General features: G+C 36.0%; 1 protein-coding gene across 1 annotated transcript in view; it reads left to right on the forward strand.

Moving 5' to 3' along the window:
* Nucleotides 1-10,620, forward strand: part of LOC149782242 (neprilysin-like) — an 89,362-nt gene extending 78,742 nt beyond the window's left edge. Inside the window, exons 24-26 of the mRNA XM_089933628.1 lie at nucleotides 3,865-3,963; nucleotides 4,880-4,956; nucleotides 10,282-10,620. Coding sequence (XP_089789754.1) covers nucleotides 3,865-3,963; nucleotides 4,880-4,956; nucleotides 10,282-10,381 — 276 coding nt within the window. The 3' untranslated portion in view covers nucleotides 10,382-10,620. The remainder of the gene's footprint in view (nucleotides 1-3,864; nucleotides 3,964-4,879; nucleotides 4,957-10,281) is intronic.
* Nucleotides 10,621-24,920: the final 14,300 nt, after the last annotated feature.

Consider the following 24,920-nt stretch of genomic DNA (forward strand, 5'->3'; position numbering starts at 1 on the left):
GCAATCATCATATACAAACTGTTTAAACAAAATTATAAACAATTTACATTTTTCATGTAGTTATTTTTTCCTATTGGTTTCTTCATAAAATAACTTGGATCTGATGTTAAGATGGGAATTGTACAATAAAAGGACAGCAAAAGAAAATGTGCAAATAGATGATTAAACAGTATGCAGTGAAAAACTACAAACATAAAAATAGCTGATTGAACAGTATGCAGTGCAAAATTATTAATATACAAGTAACTGAAGAGTATGCAATGCAAAACTACAAATATGAAAATAGCTGATTGGACAGTATGCAATGCAAACTATGAATATACCAGTGGCTGATTGAACAGCATGCAATGAAAAACTATGAATATGCAAGTTGATTGAACAGTATGAAATGCAAAACTATGAATATGCAAGTAGCTGATTGAAAAGCATGCAAAGTGAAATTGTGTACATGCAAGAAGGTCACTGAACAGTATGCATGTGAAATTGTGAATATGCAAATAGGTCATCAAAGAGCATGCATGTGAAATTGTGAGTATGCAAATAGCTGATTAAATAGATCTGTATGCATATAACATTTTGAATATGCACATATGTAGATCTTTTTGCCCAAATGTCACCCAAAAACATGAATCTGTCATCTACCATTACAGCATTCCATCATTATAAGGCCCTTTCAATAACACATTTCCTCTTATAAAGTTTGCTTTCCATTTTTAAGTGGTAGTAAAATTGTATGTATTGTGTACTTCATTATTAAGCAGTCTCACTGTAAAGCCCTTCATATAACACATTTTCTCTTATAAAGTTAGTATCCCATTTTTAAGTGGTAGTAAAAATGCATATATTGTGTACTTCATTTTTAGGCAGTCTCACTGAAAAGCTTTTCATATATCACATTTTCTCTTATAAAGTTAGTATCCCATTTTTAAGTGGTAGTAAAATTATTGTGGATTTCATTATAAGGCAGTCTCACAATAGGGTAGTATACTCTATGGTTCCCATTGATTATAATGACGGGTACTGCACCATGCACTTCATTATAAAACAGTCTCACTTTAAGTATATTCTATGGCTCCCATTGACAGCATTATAATTAGGGGTACTGTATAATATACCTCATTATAAAGCAGTCTCACTATAAGACATTATACTCTGTGGTTCCCACTGGTAGTATTATGATGAGGGGTACTGTACCATGCACTTCATTATAAGGCAGTCACACTTTAAGTATATTCTATGGCTCCCATTGACAGCATTATAAAGAGGGGCACTGTATAATATACTACATTATAAAGCATTCTCACTATAAGACAGTATACTCTATAGTTACCACTGGTAATATTATAATGAGGGGTCCTGTATCATGCACTTCATTATAAGGCAGCTGCAATACTACATGGCTGCCATGAACGGTGTTATATAATGAGGTAGAACTTTTTGAAGTACTTGATAATAAGGCAGTCTCAATACAAGGCAGTAAAATCTTGAGCTCCCACTGCAAGCATTATGATTGGGGAGAAATTTTTTTTTGGACAGTGTTATAATGAAAGAGTGATATGTGTTCTTGCTTTGATAAGTTATTATTACAATAGTGGTGTGACTTTAACCATTTCTGCTACAAGAAGGGGATGGCAAAATTGTAGAAGTTGTAAACATTTATTTTAAACTTTCTCTTTTTTCCTAGAGATGTACATATACATATGCATGTTGATATTACTAATGAAAAGGAAAATGTGTTTCAGTTGAGAACTGAGTATTAACTACCTCAAAGAGAATTTGTTTAAATTTAACTTATTTGAAAACATTTTAAAATTTATATGAAAACATATGTCTAATACTTTCAAACATCATCTTCAAACATGATGATATTATAACTACAGAGTAATGATTGAGCAATGTCAGGGTATTTTAAACAAGGCTTTTGAGTTCAAGTTACAAGGATTTTAAATTTAGCAGTTGTAGTAATAAAAATGAAATATAAAGAATTGCAACAAAATATCGGAAATAACATAAACATAAAGTACTAAATGATAAAAGTTAAAAGTAAAAATATTAATATTCTGTAAAATGATAAGTAAAATAAAAGCTAAAGGTAAGGCTTGTAAACATTTTAAAACTTGTGGACATTGACTGGGTATGCACTTTGGTCAAGGTTGACCAGTGGACACTGACTGGGTATGCACTTTGGTCAAGGTTGACAAGTGGACATTGACTGGGTATGCACTTTGGTCAAGGTTGACCAGTGGACACCGACTGGGTATGCACTTTGGTCAAGGTTGACCAGTGGACACTGTCTGGGTATGCAATTTGGTCAAGGTTAACTTTTCAGGAGGTATGCGTCAGGTGTGAATGTACAGTATGTAATTAATGCCATACCATTTGATCTCTGTGATATGTTGTATAGGGGGGATGCCATTCTCCAATAGTGGGTTGGATATTCTCAAGTTTGTTTGCAGATTTTTCATTCCACATACTTTGCTAGGTATGGAGAACTGGCTGATTAATGTAATATCTTAGCACATTGAATCTTCCATTTGGATTGAAACTTTAATGTTAATTTTGAAATATAAAATTTTTTCCATCTATATACTTAATTAACTATAATACAAAAGCAAAATGTTTTATTAAGAATTTTTGACAATTCTAATTTGAACATGTATCTTGTCTCTGACAATGTTGACTGGAGCATGTACCTAGGCTCTGACACATTTTATTGGAATATGAACTAAATCTCTGAGAAAGTTCAGCGGAACATGTACCTATTCCCTGACTTGGTCTATTGGAACATGTACCAAGTCTCTGACAAAGTACAGTGGAACATGTACCTATTCCCTGACTTAGTTTATTGGAAAATGTACATAGTCCCTGACAGAGTTTATTGGAACATATACCTAGTCCCTGACAGAGATTATTGGAATATGTACCAAGTCTCTGACAAAGTTCAGTGGAACATGTACCAATGGTAGTCTCATAAGGCATTATATTGTTTTCTTGATGTAAAAGTAGAATCTGACAAGAATCAGTGGAAAAGCTCAATAGACAAATATACTTCATACCTTCAGTGAGTCACCTTGATGAGGTGAGTATTGAACCTGTGACTCTTGGAGTGCAAGTTCAATGCCCAACCAAATGAGCCACAATGGTTCTGAGCTAAATATGGAAATTATTCATTGGGTTTCATAACTTGTGTATGAATAAGCACATGCATACAAAATTCTCTGTATAACAATGAAATATATGCCTTGGTTTCCACAGAGAAAATTCTGTGTATAACAATGAAATATATGCCTTGGTTTCCACAGAGAAAATTCTGTGTATAACAATGAAATATATGCCTTGGTTTCCACAGAGAAAATTATCTGTGTAACAATGAAATATATGCCTTGGTTTCCACAGAGAAAATTATCTGTGTAACAATGGAATATATGCCTTGGTTTATGTAGAGAAAAGTCTCTGTAAAAGAATAAAATATATGCCTAGGTTCAATTTGCCATTTGGATTCCCTTTATGTTATACTTACATCTTGAGTAAAGTTGTGGCATTATGTAATATACATAGTACTGATACATTATGTAATATACTTAGTACTGATACATTATGTAATATACATAGTACTGATAAGAACAGATGTCGTACAAAAGCCATGATATGCCCAGGTTCTGTGATAAATCCCAAACCACATTTTTACAAAAAAATGGCAAATACTTATTTCAAAAACTTTCTCAGATGATGAACTTGGCCATCATATATCATCCACTTTCCCTTTTTAATTCTTTTTTACAATCCTGCCCCAAAAGGGGCCTGTCATTGAAGAACTGTTGTACATTAGCATAAACACATCACCATTTAAAATCCTCTCTTCAGGCGTATAAGAAATGGGTCAAGAAGCTCGGTGCAGAGGAACAATTGTTGCCAGGACTTAAATATACTCATGAACAACTGTTCTTCATAAATTCTGCCCAGGTGAGTCCAGAAAGGAGTTGTTTAGAATTATTTTCTTGGAAGTATGATACTTTACAAAGTTAAATATTTTACACTCTCTAAGAACAAAAATATAATCTTCAGTAAATAATGACCCTTTACAACATAAAGTTTGTGACATCAGATTTATTGTGTTTCCACTTTATTTATGCGTTTATAGCTCTGTGACCTCTCTTTTTACCAATATTTACTAATATCTTTGACAATAAGTCCACTCCTGTTTTTGGACAAATTTGTTAGGATGGCTCTCTGGTCTTGTCAAAGTCAAAATCATGGTGCTTTCTCGAGACATAAATATCCACACCAGTGAATCAACTACCTCTACGAAACAAGTTTGCATATTAGTGTATTGCTGATTTCATAGAAGAAAGAGCCCCGCAACAAACCTCTTAAATTGTTGGCATTCCATTTCTTGAACTCCCGAGTTTGCTTATAAATGTCAAGGCTGCAGGTTAGTTACTGAAATTAAGATTTTAGTACGGATTACAACAAAGTAATTTCTATATAGGGCCAGTGTAATTAGTTGACTTGGGATCAAAGAAAAGTAATTGTTATATATGACCATTGTAATTAGCTGAATAACAAGTCATTTGATTGATATGTGTACTAAAATGATCGTAAATGGAAAAGAAAAGTAATTCGTGTTTTAGAAGAACATTTTGCTGCCATTTCAAAGTCTTGTTCATGTTGAATTAAATTCTACTGTTTGCCCATTTTGACCACAGGTGCCTGATGTGAAATCATTGCAGTACATTTTACTGGTAATCAAAAAGTTCATGATAGTGCTTGATTATATAATAATAATAATAATAATAATAGTAATAATAAATAGAGAAATAATAAACATATTGTCATTTAAAGAAACTGTTGATCCATTGCCACTGTTAACAATTTTCAGGTTTGGTGCCAGAACATACGTCCCCAGGAAGAAATTCGCCTAATTCGGACTGATCCTCATAGCCTTGCATACTTTAGGTAAACACAGTGTATTTTTCATGGGAATTATTTAGGTAAACACAGTCTAGACCAGTGGTGTCAGACTCATTTGCTATGACAGGCCAGGTTTGATATAAAGGTACTTTACTCAGGCCATAAGTGTCATAAACTATGATAAGCGAACAAAATTTGACACCAACAAGAGACCTAGTCTGCAGGCCAGACTAATGCATCTGACAGGCCAGACTAATGCATCTGGCAGGCCAGACTAATGCATCTGACACCCCATGTCGAGTCTTTATGGGCATTACAATTAATAGTTCAGCAGAAGGCTGCCTGAAGCACCAATGATATTCATTTGCACAAAATGCAGTTCTAAAGAACGAAAAGTTTAAATTTTTTTAGAAGATATTGTTTTAAATCAAACAATGCAAACTTCCAATATTAAAGAAAGACAAATAATTTCTAAGAATCGTTTAGCTCAAAGGTGCTACATAATTCACTATATTTAAGTTGCAAACGGTGACAGTCTTGAAAATCTTATAACTATTCCTGATGCATAAAAAGTAGCATTGCCATGTGTTTCCAGAAGACTTCTTGTGATGTCTAGTTGGCTGTAAATGAAAATTGTGTCGATATGATGTCCAATGTGGCCACCATTGTAGCCATCTTGAAAATCTTGTTATGGCTACTCCACCTGAATTAAAAGTAATATTATCATGGATTTTCCCAAGAAGACTTCTTGTGATGCCTAGTTGATCCTAAATGAAAATGGTGCTGATCTGATGAAAATATTACCAATGCTCCTTCTGATGGCATGGTCACATCAACATGTTTTTTTTTACTAAACATCTTATAGACACAGCAGCCATGTAGACACAGCAGCCATGTTGAGAATCGTGTAATTATTATTTCTCCTGAATGAATGGTCATACCAACATGGTTGTGTGATAAAATGGTGCCAGTCTGACTTCTCATATCACTGCTACAATGGCCATCTTGAAAATCTTATAATTAGTTCCAGATGGCTGGTATATCAACAGCATGCTTTAATCAAAAAAACCTATGATGTCTGGTTGGTACTAAATGGAGATAGTGCCAGAATGACAACCAGTATGCCAATCACATGTCTAGGACATTATCCCTGTCAATCCCCCCCCCCCCCCGCTATTACCCCCCCATCATTTACCCCCTTTAGTATATTACCCCACTGTCTATTACCCCCCGCGACCGCTCCGGTGGTTAGAGCGTCCACCTCGGATGCGGGAGGTCGTGGGTTCAATCCCTGACTGAGTCATACCAAAGACTTACAAAAATGGTACTAACAGCTGCCTTGCTTGGCATTCAGCATTAAGAGGTTAGTGTTAGGACTGGTTGGCCTGGTGTCAGGATAATGTGACTGGGTGGGACATCATGCTAAATGTCTGCGGCATGATGCCCCAGTGCTAGACATCACTATAAACTGTCACATCGCAGACATCATAGTGATATGACTCAAAAATTATTAAAGCTACATTTAAAATGTAAATCACACACACACACATATAATTAAGGCACAGCTCTCAAAGCGTCACCTCTGTAATACAGTTCAATGGTGAAGGATTAGAGGTCAACTCTAAATACTTCCTGATGTCTCTGATGACATTAAATAATGTACAAACTAGAGCTAGAATTTTGTCAGTTTGCTTTGCAGGGCCTTAAAGAGGAGAACTTCTGTTGGAAAACCTAAGTTTGGGGAAGATATGCATTCAGGGGACATAACTCTTTTAAATGATTGCATGGAATGCTGTAAATCCAACACATTCAAGGTTTAATCTATATAAAGATGCATTATAACTTTGGCTGAAGTGTAATATCTTTAGTAAAGTTGTGTTGTAGAAAACAGAGTTAAGAGAATGGGCAATCAGGAACCATAACTCTTCTAATTGATAATGTTGAACACTGGAAATTAAACTCATTTGAGGAAAGATAAGATTAACTTATTAAAGTTCTGCTGCAGAAACCAAAGGCAGGGGATTCAGGTAATTATTATAGGTTCTCACATATCCTTTGGAAAAAAATGTACAGAATTTTTTATTTTAAATGAAACAATTGTATGAAAATACATTTGAGATATATACAAGTTTTTAGCCCTACTGAAATAAAAACCCAGAGTATTAGGATAATGACCTTTGACTCCATACATTTTCTGTACAACAACTTTGATATATTATTAAGTTTTCTTCCACAACAATCTATGATGTAGCTTCAACATGTCATAAGATGCAGGGATTCTGACGCTGGTCACGTTTGGTCCTTGTAGCATGCTCCTGTTTACAAATTGATGGCTCCTAACACCCAACTTTGAGGGTAAAATCAATCTCAAAAATGGATCTTGCGTGTGTTTTATTAAGCATGTTGGAAGAGATAGCTCAACTCCAAAGTGAAACATATCTTAAGAGAGCATGCTCTTCTTGTATGTGAATACACTTGAGGGGAGCAGTTTTGGACATCATTGGTGGGCATTTAAAATTTTGCAAATAAAACATTCTAGGTACACAGTGCAGGTATTACAAAAAAGGTGTATCTAAGTGTGAACAATGTATACATGTTTTTCATCATTAAGTTTGAAGATCACTGTGACATCACTAACTAGCTTTATTTCTTTGAGCGTGTGATTGGTTGATCAGAACAGTTTGTGCTCTGAACCGTCTTTGACACACTGAATTAGAGATGCAGCTTGGGTTTGTTTGATTGACATAGTATGTACTGCAGTTCCAAGATTTACACTGTTTGCACTTCTGAACTGCCTCTGCAGTCCTTCTCAGCTCGTAGTCTGAACTCGAGTTTGGAGGAGTCTGCACCAGGTGGAACAATTCTGTGCAAGATCTTCCCAAGACTCAGGGTGAATATTGAAATGCTTCAAGCATGATTTGAAGAGCTTTTTTTACCTCCTTTAGCTCACTGGAGAAGATCTTTAGTAGTTGCTTCTCTGACAACCTGGTTCAGCAGCAGAGTATGCCCATATGAGAATCTCAGTGTTATCGGCCTTTTTCTGTCAGGTTATCCTTATCAGTGTCCTCAGGGAGCCCATATGAAAATGGTTCAGTCTTTTGGCATGGCATCTGGACATTATCAAGGTTGTGCATGCATACAACAGGGTTGCAACACAATTGGTTTGTAAACCTTCAGTTTTTGTTTGCAGACTTGTGCCTTTTTTGCTCCCACACATTTGTATGTAATCTGTTAAAGGTCACATTTTCTTGGCAATTCTGGCATTGGTTTCATCACTGAGGTGGATTACTAATGATAGTGTACTGCCACGATTGGTGAACTTTTCCATTACCTGGAAGGTTTGGCTCTAGGCAAGTTATTCCTGGAGCAAATTAGTGCATTCCTGTTGTCTTCTTAATATTGATTGTGACACTAAAATTGTCACTAGCTGAATAGAAATGATCCATTCTATGTTACAAGTCTGTCGAAGATTTGGCATTCAAGGAACAGTTATCATGAACAGTCACTTCATGTAACTTTGCCTTTGCACATTGTCTTCTCAGACTGAAGAGCTTGCCATCAGTACTGTATATGATATTGGTCCTAGTGCCATAGTCATGGAATGGATCTGTAAGCATGGGTATGCTGAAGAGAATTGGGGCCAACATGCAGCTTTGCTTGCTTCTCTTGGTGACTGGGGATGGTTCAGATGATTCACCTTCGTCCATGATGTAAGTGAGCATGCCATCATGGAATTGATGAATCATTTTGATGGATTTCCCAAATTTTACCACTGTCATCCACAGGACCTCACCATGGCTGTGTGAAAGATTGTCTTTAAAGTATCATAGAACTTCATGTCATTCCTATCTGTTTAAGACTGAATCTTGTCTGCCTTGTTTCCCAGCCACTAGTCTTTGTAGGAGACATCCTTTTGAACTGATGAAGGCTGCCTTCTTAAATGATGAGTTACTGGCTTCTAAACAGGCCTTTTGGAGTTGATGATTCTCATTCAGTAGTCTCTGTATGGCAGCATTGTTCCATCAAACCAGTCTTGTTGCTTACATGTAGTGGAAATAGGGACTTTTGGATGAGTCAAATACTGGCATACAGTCTCTGAAGGAAGCCAATTTTTTTGAGTTCATAGCAATTGTTTCTGGTAATCAGGTGTGGGAAGAACAGACAGTGTTTAGGTCAGCTTTTCTAACTGCTTCCTTGTGCTAAGGAGGTGAGCAGGGTGAACCTAAATAGGGCTGCACAGTTGTCCAGGGACTGCCAAATTCCACTACTGCTTCATTTCAGTAGAAAGGGACCCTATGCCCCTGAGCCACCTGTGTGCAGGTTTGAAGCTACAGCTCCTAGTGTATTCACACCTGCTGCTTTACCGACTGCCCCTTTGCTAAAGGACTTGACAGTTATTATCTGATGGTGGTGGTGCTATGATCTCATGTCTATATGAGTTGGATTTTAAGTAAGAAAACATTGGAGAAAATCACCTTCACCCTCTTTTCCAGATCCATTTTAATCCAGTGGCATGACACTGTAAAAATGTCTGTAGACAAGTCCAGATGAAGTGTATAACCATCAGGTCCCATTGCGCTAGAGCTGATGCCCTGTACTATCACGCATGTCTAGACATTAGCCTTCACAGCCAGGGGTATGAGTGTAGTTGCTTGGTTGTCGAATCCACCAGAAAGTAATTTCTAGATGGAGCCAGGTATATTTATCCATTCTAAGTCAACAGTTGCAGTTAGTTAATATACTGTTACTTACAGTAGCAGGTGTAGCCTGGCCTGGCCTGACCTGGAATATGTGTGTGTGGGGTAATACTGCATGACTGGATGCAATATGTGTGTAAATATGTACACATGTATGTATGCACAGGGTTTAATGGCACAAAAAATTGCAAGAATGGTTAAGGCAAAACCCCAAGAAGACAAACCACTTCAACAAAAAAACAATAAATATGTGCCATGAGGCAAATGGAGTGCAAAATAAACTGGTTGCACACCACCCCATCCTTACCCAACTTTACTCCTACTTTTTATTCTAAATAAAATATGTTGAATCTGATCTCCTCTTCCATTATGACTTCAAGTCCGGGTCCATTTGTTTTGGCAACTGGCATGTTATACACAAGCATATTGTGGCCTCTCAAAGAGTGATGTAAAATCTCACAAACAGTTGTGGGTAATGAGCCTCACAGAGTGAGGTAAACAGTCTTCAAGAGGCTCACAACACTATAAATTTCTTGTTCTATAAAATTTATCCTCCTCACATGTTGAAACAATATGACTTTTCTAACAATCAGTATTACATTCTTCTAGAGAATGGTCACAACAATCTGTGTTTTATTGGTTATCATACATATAATTTTGCAATCTATTTCAGGGTGATTGGTCCACTTCAGAACTCTGCAGACTTTTCAGAGGTTTTCAAGTGTCCATTAGGTAGCCGCATGAATCCACAACACAAGTGTACTATTTGGTAGGATGCCAAATGGCATTGAATGATGCATCATTATCCTTGAACCTTCAAAACTGATGAAAAAGATGAAGAAAAAAACAACAAACTTTAATGGCATTATTGAGGGAAACATCCATTTAAATAATTATAGAATGAAAATGAAAACATCAGTTCACAAACCTCCACAGGGCTACATGTTTTTTTTTCAAATATGTTCAGATTGCCATTATTTAAGATACATAGATATTAAAGAAATATTCCTGAGCTTTTGTTTTCTTTCTTGTATAGTGGGGCCAATAATATTTGATGCTATGTCAATATAACAGTTAATTTGTACCATGCTCTAATTATAACTGAGGTCAACATATGTAATAATTGGTACAAGGTAATATAAAAGCCTATGCAATACTTGATAAAAGGCTGTATAAAAGTCCAAGTAATAATTAGTACAAGGCTATAAAAATGTATGTGATAATTAGTACAATGCTATAAAATAATTATGTAATAGTACAAGGCTAGTAAAAAGTCCATGTAACAATTGGCTCAAGGGTATACAAATGTATGTAGTAATTAGTACAAGACTATTAAAAAAGTCCATGTAATAATTAGTACAAGGCTATAAAAATGTATCTACTAATTAGTACAAGGCTATATAAAAGTCTATGTAATAATTAGTACAAGGCAATAAAAATGTATTTAATAATTAGTACAAGGCTATAAAAATGTATGGCATAATTAGTACAAGGCTATAATAAAAGTCTATGTAATAACTGAGACAAGGCTATAAAAAAGTATGTGATAATTAGTACAAGGTTAAGTAAAATGCTGTTTAATAATTACCAAAAGGTTATGTAAAAGTGGGAAGTCATGGTACTTGCTTGAATTTTGGGTTCATAATCCAAGGGTTGCAAGTTTCTATACCAACCTGGGTCAGCTGCATCAATGTGTTTTGGAGAAAGACATTTCCCATTTCCTTCAGATGGCCAGCAAGGTGTTTTAGAGAAAGACACTTCCCATTTCCTTCATGGCCAGTAAGGTATCTTTGGAGAAAGACACTTCCCATTTCCTTGATGGCCTGGCCTAGTGGTCAGAGCGTCCACCTCAGATGTGGAAGGTTGTGGGTTCGATCACCGTCTGAGTCATACCAAAGACTTACAAAAATGGTACTAATAGCTGCCTCGCTTGGGACTCAGCATTAACAGGTTAGTGTTAGGACTGGTCAGCGTGGTGTCAGGATAATGTGACTGGGTGGGACATCATGCTACATGTCTGCGGCATGATGTCCCAGTGCTAGACATCACTATAAACTGCCACATTGCAGACATCGTAGCGATATGACTGAACAATTGTTAAAGCTATGTTAAAAAACCAAATCACACCACATCCTTGATGGCCAGTAATGTGTTAAAAGTGCCATTAAATCCACCAATAACAAAGGTTAAAGATTCTTTAATAATTGGTACAAAGTTGTGTAAAAATTGATTTTTACACAAATTCATATTACAATTGGCTATGTTTTATGTGAAATCACATAATGAATTCTTAATTAGATTGGCAAAATTCATACATTATTATCAGAGACCTTTCTTTACTTTTGTCAAAATTTAACAATAATATACTTCGTCTCAGGGTATAAAGAAATTCTTTGTCCTTTCATCTGTCCAACACACAATTTAGTGAATGCAGCTAGTTTATTTTTTCATGGATTACCAAGAAACTTGTAATCACCTGAACATGATGTGCATACTGACAACTCACTATATCCCTGCAAGTCTTATAAGTTATACCCCTAATAAATAATAATAATGATAATAATAATAATACTTAATTTTAATAGGTAAGATAATAATAATTGTTTATTTATAGAGGGTGACTCATTTAATTGAGGTATATTCTCCCTTGAGGCTCTCTTAAGTAAAAAGGAAAACAACGTACATCATACAAAAACTAAGTTATTACTATTTATTTTAACATAGCTTTAGTAACTGTACATGTATTACAAATACTAAATTCTGTTATAATCTAGCATATAAATATCTATATAGTATTACATAGCCTTATATACTGCCTTGTATTCATTCTTACATAGCCTTTTATATTATATTGTACCAATAACTGCATAGCCTTTTATGTAGCCCAGTACCAATTATTGCAAAGCCTTAGTTACCTCCTTGTACCAAGTATTTACATAACCATGTACCAATAATTACATAGCCTTTATATAGCTGGAACAAAATATCTTGTTACTGGAACTAGTTCTGCAGGTTTTACACACTGAATTCAAAAGATACTGAGGTATAAATGGAATCCTCATCTCCATTCATCTGTTGATTCTTCCATCTGGTACACAATCTTGTTAATGCAACCAGTCCTGTGGTTTTTCTTTCGTGGATTGTCATGAAACTTGGAAAATAATGTTGTCATTACTTGTAGTTATTTAGGTCCAATATTCAATATAGCTATCCCATCCTTTCATGAAGAACCGGTCACAAAAAAGAAGGAAATGATGGGCCTATGCCATCAAGACTGGACTCATAGATTGTTAAAGATCAATACCAATTACAATCGAGCCGAGGCCCTGAGTGGCTGAGTGGTCTAAAGCGCTCTCCGTTACAGATCACTGCCATCTCACCTCTGTCTGTCTGGGTTCGAGTCGCAGATTTGGCCAATGTTTGTATGTGAGAAAGCTTGCCAGTACAGTAGCTTCTCGAGGGTCAGTGGCTCTTTCCGGGGATTTCCCGGGTTCTTCCTCCACCATTAATACTGGCCGCTATGTATAGCCTATCGTGTGCTGAAAAATGGCATTAAACCCTGCAACAAAAACAACAACAACAATCAAGCCTACTTTGATAGCTGATTGGACTACATGCAATGATCCCGTATCATGCATCCCATGCCAGTAGCACATCAATACTCAAATGGATCAGAAGACCACCTACAGCGCCATAGTACCTAGTTTCTGTTACAGAACAAGGGCAGTGAATAGCCATGAAGCAACTGTACCTGTTATGGTTCCAAGCCTGGTAGCTTTATGGATTCAGGTTAACCCAGTGCTATCACCAACTAGTATAAAATGGCTAAAATGCAGATTCAATATTGTTCCAAGTGCTGAAGGCCTATAGAAGACCTCAGCCAGTCAGATTTGAGCTCTTTTGTCAGTTTCATAGAGTACAATGGTTCAGAATGGACGCCTCTTTCAGGAGGGAGACTTTAGTCAGTCAAGATCTGCATGATTTTGACTTCTATGTTCCAGTTCACAAATCCTCCAGGCAATCCCTGAGGTTTGCTTTCAGGGGCATGGTATTCCAATTTATAATGCTCCCTGTTAGTTTCAACATCAGTCCCTGGGTTTCCATAAGAAATGTGGTCAGTGTAGTGTCTCAGGGCAATTTCCATGTCCACGACATCCAGCTACCTGGACAAAATATTACAAAAGCACCAGGTGAGTTATATCTCAAAATATAATTCTCTTTTTTTACTTCTATTCCACCTTGGATTCATTATCAATAAGGTCAAATCCAAAATGTGCCATCCCAACATTTTGCCAAGATGATGACGCAGCTTAAAATGCATTCATCTCCCTCAAGAATGTGTGGCATCATAGTCTTGATTTGCCTGTTCAACAGACCAATCTGCTTTGAAGTTAATCTTGATGGTGTCTTCAATTCACTCAAAACATCACATCTCAGCCTGAGAAGAGCTACTAGGTCTCAATGTGGCAGTGAATTTTATAATCCTGAGACACCTGTTCGCAAGAACAATGCAGATCATTCTGTTGTTCCAGGGGTGACTGAAGCTGTACATAATGGAACAAAGAGTCAACATCTCTGACAATACAAGGTTACATCTCTGCAAATGAGATAACCTCATTTGCTATACAGTGAGTGTTACTTTATAGGTGAAGCCTCCAGGAAACATGATTTATAGATGCCAGCAGAGCAGACTTTGAAGTCGGGTGGGGTGGGGACTCATCTCCTGCCATTATTTTGAAAAGCCATAGGATTCTATCCCGCAGAACCAACTTTTGTACATCAGACTCTTTGAGTTGAAGACCATAGTGAATGCATGTTATTGGTGGCAGGGCATGCTAGCTGGAAATGGTGTACTCGTCCTGCTTGAAAACCTTAACTTTGAATTATCTCTGAATACAAAGGGTGGGGGGCAGGACCTTAAATCCACAGACCTGTGCCTCTTGTTTTGCAATTTTCTTAGTTGGTGTTATAATAATAATAATAATAGTGACCTTATTTAAAGAGGTGAACACAATTAGCTAAGAACTTATCTACCTTGAGACCTTCATACAAAGGAATTCATTTATTTTAGCTGCATCTCTGAAGCCACTGGATATATTGGGTTTGGAAGAAGGAAATTATGAGTGGGCATTTCTAATTTCAACTGGAATACTATTCCAGAGCAGAGTTCCACAGGATTGGAATTTTCTTAAAAATAACTCCTTATCTGGTTTGGGAATTTTATGCTGATTGGTAGACATGGATCGCAGGTGGAGAGTATTACCAGGTAGCCTATACTCGAATAGTGATTGTAAATATTCAGGAGTACTATAATGGGATATCCTGTACATTAATTTGTCTTTTCTCAAACAGATTCGGTCTTTAATTTGTAATATTTTAAACTTACCAGCTACGTTTTCCTTGCTTTCTTTCTGGATTGATATTAGCCCTAATGCTTTTTTTTGAAGTTGTGCCAGCTTTGCTATGTTTTTATCATTTGGATAACCCCATACTGTATTACAGTAGTCTAAATAGGGTTGTATGTAACTGTTATAAAATAGTTTTCTGTGCCTTTCAGGGAGAAAATGTCTTATCCTACTGAAAGCCATAAACTTGATTTGACTTTTTTTACTGATATGTTTGATATGTTCAGTCCATGATAGGTTATTATCTACCAGAACACCAACTAGTCGATCATGACAGACCATTTGCACATTTTTATCCAGAACACCAAGTAGTCGATCATGACAGACCATTTGCACATTTTTATCCTTCCATGTCAGACATAGTTCATCACTATCAAGATTTGTCCTTTTCTGCCATGTTGAGTTAAGCAATATTTTAGTTTTATCATTTTGTAAAGAAATTTCGAGTTCATGCTTTGTGTTTTGGATGTCTGACAATGTTGTGTCATCTGCATAGAGATCTGTAGATGATATTGAGTCTCTTAGTAAAAGTGGTAGGTCATTAATAAATAAAATGAAAAGTAAAGGACCTAGAATTGAGCCTTGTGGTACTCCATATCTAATTGTTCCAGGTTCAGACAGAACATTATTTATATAAACATGTTGTGTTCCCTCACTTAAGTAAGAAGTAAACCATCTAATTGTTCTTTCATCACACTGGTAGATTTTCAGTTTCTTCAAAAGAATTTCATGATCCACCATGTCAAAAGCTTTCCATAAATCTACAAACACAGATCCAATTATTCTACCTTGGTCAAGTGCTTGAAGCCATTTATCAGTTAGGGAGATCAAGGCAGTCTCACAGGAATGTTTCTGTCTAAAGCCTGATTGATTAGGGTGTAACAGCAAGTGTTTGGTTAAATATAACATGAATGAGACATGGACATGTTTTTCAATCAATTTTGACAAGTTTGGTAGTATTGAGATTGGTCGGTAGTTATCAGCGTCATTCTTAGAACGAGATTTGTGAATAGGAGTTACTTTTGCAGTTTTCCATATTTTGGGGACAGATGAGGTTGCAATACTTAAATTGATTATGAATGTTATACTATCTACAATAGCACAGGCAGAAGATTTAATAAGTAGTGGACCAATCTGATCAAGTCCTGTAGCTTTCTTAGTATCAAGTTCACTGAGACATTTGTTAACAAATCTTTTGATACAGGTGGGATAGAGAAACATACCTCAGAGAGCACAGGCAGAAGATTTAATAAGTAGTGGACCAATCTGATCAAGTCCTGCAGCTTTCTTAGTATCAAGTTCACTGAGACATTTGTTAACAGATTTTTTGATACAGGTGGGATAGAGAAACATACCTCAGAGATTTTGCTGCTGCAGAACTTTTTCAGTTCATTAAAGTTGTTTTCTATCACTAGTTCTTTTAACTTTGTGGTAATGTTAGTGAAAAAATCATTGAAAACATTTGCAATGTCTGTGTCATCAGGAACTATGGTGTCATTTACCAGAAGTGAGTGAATTTTATATGTCTGATGTTTGTGTGTTCAGTGAGTTCATTGAAGACTTTCCAAATGGAGTTTGTGTTGCTCTTTTAGTTTTCAAGCAATGACTGATAATAAGTTTTTTTTAGGTTTTTTAATCATACTTGTTATTTTATTTCTGCATACTTTGTGCATGGTTTCCCATAACCTTGAATTGGTCTCATGTTTTCATAGCATCTAGGATTTCAGTAATAATCCAATTAGGTTGAATTTCAATCTTTACTCGGTGTACTTTCAGTGGTGCATGCTTAGAGACTACATCCATGAATAAGTCGATCCACACCCTGAGAGGTTCATCTATGTCATCCAAATTTTGGATCATATTCCATGGAACTTTATATAGGTCATTGAGAAATTGTTCTTCATTAAAATTTTGTAACGATCTGTAAGTGATCGTTTTGTGTGTATTTTTCTTATTTTTCTTGCATTTAACCTTTCTTGTCAAAAATGCTGGATAGTGGTCACTAAGTCCAACATTCGGTACATTAACACAAGCCACATTGTCTGGTAGGTTGATCTAAATGTGATCAAAAAGAGTGCTCGATTTTTCTGTTACCCTTGTAGGCTCATTTACCAGCTGGTCTATGCCTAATGATTCAATAAATTCCATCCAGTTGTTCCTTATTTGAGTATTGAGAAGGTCCTTATTTATATCTCCAAGTATATGTTTATTTCTCCTGTGCTAGAACATTTTCCATTTGTCTCAAAAAGTTATCATTCCAAATTCATTTGGAGGAAGGTGGCCTATAAATGAAACCAACTAGGAATGATTTTGCATTATTTTGAAATATTTCCACCCAGATACTCTCAATTTCATATGACTCCAAGTCGCATCGCCTTTCTGCATTTACATCTTCCCTAATGTATACAACAAGACCCCCCCCCCCCACTGTCTCTCTGTCCCTACATAATGGTTTATTGTAGCCTAGACAGTGAAATAGATCATCATTGTGGTTAGCATTTAATTTGGTTTCAATGAGTCCTAAAACATGTATATTGTTTTCCTTGGAAGACAATTAACTTAATCTGGTCTATTTTTCCCCGCTGTACCTTGTACATTTACGTGACCTATGTTAAAACCTTTTTTATTTAGTTTCATATTGATTATATGTATGTCATCATGCAATAGGGTAGTCATTGAGATTGTCTCCATACTACTTTTATCATTCTGATATTCTCTATTTAAATGTTCATATATATTAGCATCTTCAAAGTCGCATATAAACCCTGAAAATCCGTTAACTTTTGCATTTACAATAGTGTCCATTGAATAGTTAGAGTCAAGAGTCTCACTAGGTATATTTAAGTTTGTTGTAAATGAAGCATTGGCGTTCTCCTCTTTGCCAGCTTCCTAATATGAATTATACATTGATGGACAAAGTCTTTGTTTGTGTCCATATTTATGGCATCTGAAGCACTGAATCTGTTTGCCATGATGGCATACCTGTGTCATGTGCCCAGTTTCTCCACAGCAGAGACAGTACTCTGCATTATAGTGCCTGAAAATGGGGGCATACATGTTAATATTTCTCAGCAGTTAAGAGGTTCCTTTTCTGCTTAAATGAATTTTGTCTCTGTGGTAGAGACTTAGATTGACATCCTGGTTCTGAAGAAAGAAATATGTGTATTGTGGAATGAACTGTTGGCTGAAGTCTTCACAAAGGTCAATTATCAGATCATTGATTTCTTTTGCCTTGGTGTCCATACGAGGAGGTAGTCCTGATATTATTTTACATGTATTTGGGCTGCAATACCTTCAGCATACAGTAAACTTTTAAAATCTGCTCTGATTTGATTTAGTGACCTTCCCTCACTGCATCATTTCCACCTACTAAAATAATAATTTGGTTGTATTTGGTTAGGTCACTGTTCATTATCTGTCCGTGATGTTGTCGATTTTTGCACCTCTTAGAGTCTGTACATCTGTTTTAAAAAGTCTCCTTGGTATTATACTTTTCAATACTGAGGAGTCAATTATTAGAGTCCTATCTTTTCGGCTTGTGATGTCATGTGTTGGACTCTGGATTGTATTTCAGACACATATCTTGGAGGAAGGGGTGCTGAAATTGGTGTTTCAGTTGTCTGAACTACTCTAGTTCATTTTGACACATTTGTCTGAGCACTGGGAAATGCAGTTGTTGGTGAAGGCAACATACTTGTCTGAGCTGATGGCCATGGGTGTACACCTATTGCTGTTGCAGGTGTGACACATGACTGAGAGGGGGTATAACAAATTCACACTGTAGTCACATTCAGGGCAGGCTCAATGTATTGGAGGATGTTTCCTGTCAGAATCGGCTAAATTCCAAACCAAATGGTATATTCACCCCTTTGTATTCAGTTGAGTCTGTGAGATTCCCCCCTTTTTATTCAGTTGAGTCTGTGAGATTCCCCCCTTTTTATTCAGTTGAGTCTGTGAGATTCCCCCTTTTTTATTTAGCTGAGTCTGTGAGATTCCCCCCTTTTTATTCAGTTGAGTCTGTACCTCTGTTGCTGGCTTCTTGTGGAGCTATTTGTGACAAGTTGGAATACAAAGCTCCCAACCTTTGTCTTCCAAGTCCCAGATAAAAAAGCCTGGGTAGTTGATGATCTTTTTACAGAAACTGAACTGAGGTGGTGTGAAGAGGTATGTCTAGCTAATTTATACCTTTGAAAGAGGAAAAAGTTTGATATGTCTGTGTAGGCTCTATAGTCCTGCATAAGATGGGTTAGTCGCTCTAAGTACAGACAACTAACCCAAGGACAAATTTAATTGTTAAACATTTCAGCTCTTGAAGATAGGGCAGTCACCAGTAACATTGATTTCTAGCGCAACTATTGCCTAACTGACTATATGCCTCAGAGATGCTATGGGTTCATTTGGACCATGTGGAACATAAGCAGCAGTGCAACAGGCAACCTTTCCAGGGTATTTGGCAGGTTTTTAGTAAAGTGACCAAACAACTTCCATGGGGCGGGGGGGATATTTCCAGTCTGCATTATTGGGGCATATAGAGTCGGTACTCAAGTCTGTATATTTTCCTCAATATCTGAAGCTGCCATATAGGGGACGCTCACCAGTTATTATGTACTTTTGAGAGAGTGACATATATAAGGTGAAGTTGTTTTCATTTAAAACGTACAATGGAGAGAATGTTGGCGTACCTCTATTCTACATTAATGTAATGTGGATGATATTTCTTTGAATATTGTACTTTTGGAAATTGTACACGATTTAAACACACTGCTAACTAAAATGACTGCTCCCTTGTGCTAAAAAATCAGCCTGAATTAGTCTAAAGTACACTATCCATAGCAGCTATTAAAATAGGGAAAAGAATTTTGCCAGACTTGACAATATCGGCTTCTGAAAGTGCAATGAATGAATTACCAAATATATAAAATGTAAAAACAGTTATCGGCTCTTTTTTTTATACAATTTACCTCTGAAGTTCAGGAAGTGAAAATGACCATGAGGAGCTAGCACTTCTTTGAAGGTGCGCATCTGGAGTAAGGTCAAGCTATATACTTTATAACCTATATTACACCCATCAATCATATACCAAAATAAAGGGAATTAAAGGTTCTTTGAATTATACCTAAGATATACAATAGCCAGTATAACCAGTGAGGAAAGCCAGGGAAATTATTTTTTTTTAAAATCCTATGTAAAATACGAAAATGTAGAGCGCCACCATAAACCTTGGGGGCCCAGAGTTAGGCCTTCTTCATGATAAGGGTATGTAACTCCTTCCACCTCATACCTTTTCTGTTAAGGCAGTAACTGCATTTTGCTCCAGTTATAACTGATGTATAGCTGGGATTTCATGCAAGTTTGCATATCCAAGGGGAGTACTCTTGTATGATACCCATCTACAGTATTGAAACAATCCTGACTACCTGTCAGCTTGTATTCTTATAAAGTGCATTTGCACATATCATTAATGTTGGAGATAATTTATAATCTCCACTTATTGTTTACATTCCCTTCATGCTGTAAAGTCGTACCTCTCTTTCCAACGCAAATAATAGTAACTGTAGTAACAGATTTTGATATATGACACTTGCACTAAGGAAAAGTAATTTGATACAATATGTAAATCATATAACAATGATTTGTTTAAATATTTATCATCTGGGTAAAGATGTTTGAAGCCCAGTGTGTACATGACAGGACTGTAAACTGTTATCACTTACCTTCTATTTTGATAGAGAAATAGGCAATTGTAACCATTTTTCTCCAGGATTAAGGTAATACTCATGTAAGTTCATAATTTTTTGTCACCACTGTTCATCATAAATGTTGAATCTTTGTATAATTTATTGTGAAATAGTTGCTATTTTTGTCGTTTGAAATCGGGCGCCATTTTTACTACTGTGTGTATTGGGCGCTCGGCTTTCCACTAGAAGGCGCTCAGGTTAATCTTTCCGAATTCTTCCATATTTAGTCATATTCGTGAAAACTTTGTCATGAATTTCCAGAGTGTGTTCCCAAAACCTATAAAAAGGGGTGAGATCCGCCGTTTTGGCAGTTGTGGTTCTACTGGACTCCAGTAAAGGTTTTAAGACCAAGCAAAACGTCTCTCGTCAAGCCTTAATAGCAAGGTAGACTAGTTACTACCGACACATTAAATTTACTACTCATAATGACTACTATAATGTTTCTCTGAAATTGTTTCAACGTTTATTTCCTCGTTATATCAGATAAAAACTCCCATAGAGGAATTTAGCTGACGACACTGTAACTGTGTCGTCATCAACACAGCCGTCTGCTATCCATTGAAAATTTAGTATTCCGATTAACATTATCGAATTTCCTATTCAATTTCATGTATCATTTTGAAATCACAAACTTCCATCCATTTTGTAGTGGTTGTGTCATTTAGATGTCGAAATAATAAACCTGACACAACGATACACACACACTGTTGCTACAAAACGACACAAATTGTCTCATTCAACTCAAGCGACACACTTAACATCCGGTTCTAGACTGTGCCTCTAACATATTTACCACTGGGCTATAAAACACAAATCCGGATCTGGTACCGAACCTTGATTGGGTGCACAAAATCATTACCACTTCGGTATGTTATATCAACAAATTTTGAGAACTATGAACTTCTTTTTCTGAATAAGATTAGTTTGGGAATTGGGATTGTCTGAGTTAGAGATTATGTGAATTAGGACAAATGGAACATTTATGCTGATTTTCACATATAAGATCTATATAAGAACTTTTGTGGTGAACACACATTTCTTGACACTACAATACACTGGAGAGATCTAGTAACTGAAAAAGGCGTGAGCTGTCCATCTATTCCATTTTATTTGACCTTGACCCTTCACACGTTGCAGTATGTGGGTTAGACTTTGTTTTATCTATTTTAAGGTTACAAATCAGCTTGGGAGGGCTGGATTTGTGAAGCTGTGGTTGTACTCGTAGGGTATTATGATTGGACAAGTGTTATTCAATACACATTATATACTCCCAAAAATGTTTTCAATGAATTGTCACAAAAACTGATAAATGTTAGTCATCATCTGATTTTTCTTTTTATTAGAGCTATTGCCATTTTTGTCTTGCAGGTGGATGCAGCGTATGAAACATTCTTGTGAATGCAACCAGTTCCCTAGTTTTCACATGGCAAAATAATGAATTGATTTTGCATCTGATTGACTGAGCTTCTTACCAGTCTTGAGTCCCCACTACTTATCTGATTTTCTTCAAACCAGTACATGTATATCATCAAGGTCTTAGATGAGCTCAGTAATGAACGAGATCCACAAATACTAATGAAGTAATCTTACATATGATTGGCCGACTTTGTTACCATTCATGAGGTCCAATTTCTGATCTGATTTTAATCAAACTTGGAATATGTACTTATATCATCAAGATCTGGGAAAAGTTTGAAAATGAACAAGATTCATGAATATTATTAAGGTGATCTTGCACCTAACTGGCTGACCTATTACAAATCTGGAAGTCATTTTTTAAATTCAATTTTGATCAAACTTTGAATGTAAGCTTATATGATGATCTGGCATGAGTTTATGAAATCCATGCATATAAATAAAGTGATTTTATGTCTGATTATTTATCTGAGCATCTCATCTCTCTAAAGACTAATCTAATATAGTTTTTATAAAATTTTGTAAATAGGTTTAAACTGCCAATATTGTTCATAAAACAATTATAAGCAATTACTATGCATATTAATGAGGTAATTTTTCATCTGATTGGCTGAGTTTATAAACACTTTGGTAACTCTTTTTCTGATCATATTTTCCTCAGACTTGGTACATAGGCTTACAGTATATCACTGTTATGCATATTTTGTATGTGCAAGATATATTTTATTGAGATCTTACTTAGATTGGCTGAACTTTTTGCCACTTGAGAATCTATTCCTTACCCAAATTTAATCAAACTTGGTGCATTGGCTAATATGATCAAGATGTTGGATGAATATTAGGAGCAAAATCTATGCATATTTTTGGGCGATGCATCTCATTAAAGGAATTTTTTTTTAATACCACTATAGAGACTAGTTTTGATGTGGTCTTAATCAAACTTGTTAAATAGATCTATGCCGTCAATACCTTGTTGAGTTTGTCTGTGATTTGGACTTTTTAAGATAGCTTTAACAATTTTTCAGCCATATTGCCATGTCTGCAGTGTGGCAGTTTATAGTAATGTCTAACACTGGGGCATCATGACACAGATATGTAGCATCGTGTTCCACCCAGTCACATTATTGTGATAATAATAATAATAATAATAATAATAATGAGGACTTTGTATAGCGCCTAATCTTTAGAAGCTTCAAGCGCTTTACAACATTAGACAACACCTATAAGATAAAAACATATAATAATATTTTTTTTTTCTTTTTTAAACACATCATGAAATTAGAAAAACATTAAAAAATAAAAAAACATGCTGAGAATATTTCAGGTAGGAAACATTATTAGGTCTTTAAGTTTGTTCTTGCAGTCGAAATAAGTGAGTTTTAAGAGCACTCTTGTATGTGATCACTGTGTCTTTGTGTCTAAGTTCAGTGGGCAATTCATTCCACGTTGCTGGGCCCTGGTATGCAAAAGAACGCTGTCCATATGACTTTGTTTTCATAGTTGGAATAATGAGTATACGATTGTCAGAAGAGGAGCGTAAGTATCTTGCTGGTGTGTACACATGGGTGATGTCGGATATGTATGTTGGACTAGAGTCCGACAGTGATACCAGGTACACCGGTCCTAACACTAACCTCGTAATGCTGAGTGCTTAGCGAGGTAGCTCTTAGTACCATTTTTATAAGTCTTGGTATGACTCAGTGGTTCAAACCCATGACTTCCCACATCTGAGGCAGATGCTTGAACCACTTAGGCTACCAGAGTGGGTCAAGTATGATCATAAAGTGAAATCAATACATATTAATGTGACCCTCATCTTTTGCTTAGCTAGGCAACACTTTTGCAACCATATTTCTGAAATCAACACGATAATCCTGCTTAGTATAATAGTCAACTCTGAAGTTATGCAAACAGATGAGCAATATCAGTCCCACTTGGATCTCTTGTTGAAGGATCAAATTGAAGTGTGGTAGATATTATGGCCACAGGTCAACAAATCACATTAGTCCTGCTATTTTTGTGATATGGTGCTATGGGGTATAGCAGTGGAAGCTCTAACCACGTCTCGATCTTTTAAACCGTTTATGTACAGGGACATATGGTCATGATGGGAGTTTGATTTTGTTAAATTTACTTTGAAAAAAAGGATTTGTTCATGCCTTTTTAATATATAAGGATGAAATATTATATTGGGAGGTTTAGGTAGTGATTGTTTGCTCCTACGTGAAGTCAATTCATGTGCCAGAAGGTGTAATGAAGTTTGGTTTCTGAGTGCATAAGGGCCTCATATACATTACCTACAGGATTACATGGATGAGTAGAAAGTTTTGTAGCATACTGATGAGCCAGTTTTGATAGTCCAGTATAAAGTGATAGTTCATTTGCCTCATAGTAGAGGCTTTCTGATGGGTTAGTTCCAAATACAAAAGAAGTCCATGTCTTTGATTGTATATTGGATTAAGTAGGTAAGATTACTAGGTTATCCGTACAACTGAGTTCTAGCCAAGTTTAGTTCATTCATATGATCTGCATAACTGGAACAAAAACCTTTTGATCTGATCCCCAATCTCAATTGCATTGATTCATTTCAAATTCAGGGCTTTTGTCTCAGATGTATCAAATATGTTAAATTGTAAAACCCATAAAGTAAATAAGACAGTCAATGTAGAGTTTCTGGCTATGATTTTGATATCATCAGCATGCAAACAATTTTAGATTTAGAACATTGGAACTGGTTATTCTTCTGATACTTT

The sequence above is a fragment of the Sinohyriopsis cumingii genome, chromosome 15 (assembly GCF_028554795.1).
Source record: "Sinohyriopsis cumingii isolate HCF-2022 chromosome 15, ASM2855479v2, whole genome shotgun sequence".
NCBI classification, from domain to species: domain Eukaryota; kingdom Metazoa; phylum Mollusca; class Bivalvia; order Unionida; family Unionidae; genus Sinohyriopsis; species Sinohyriopsis cumingii.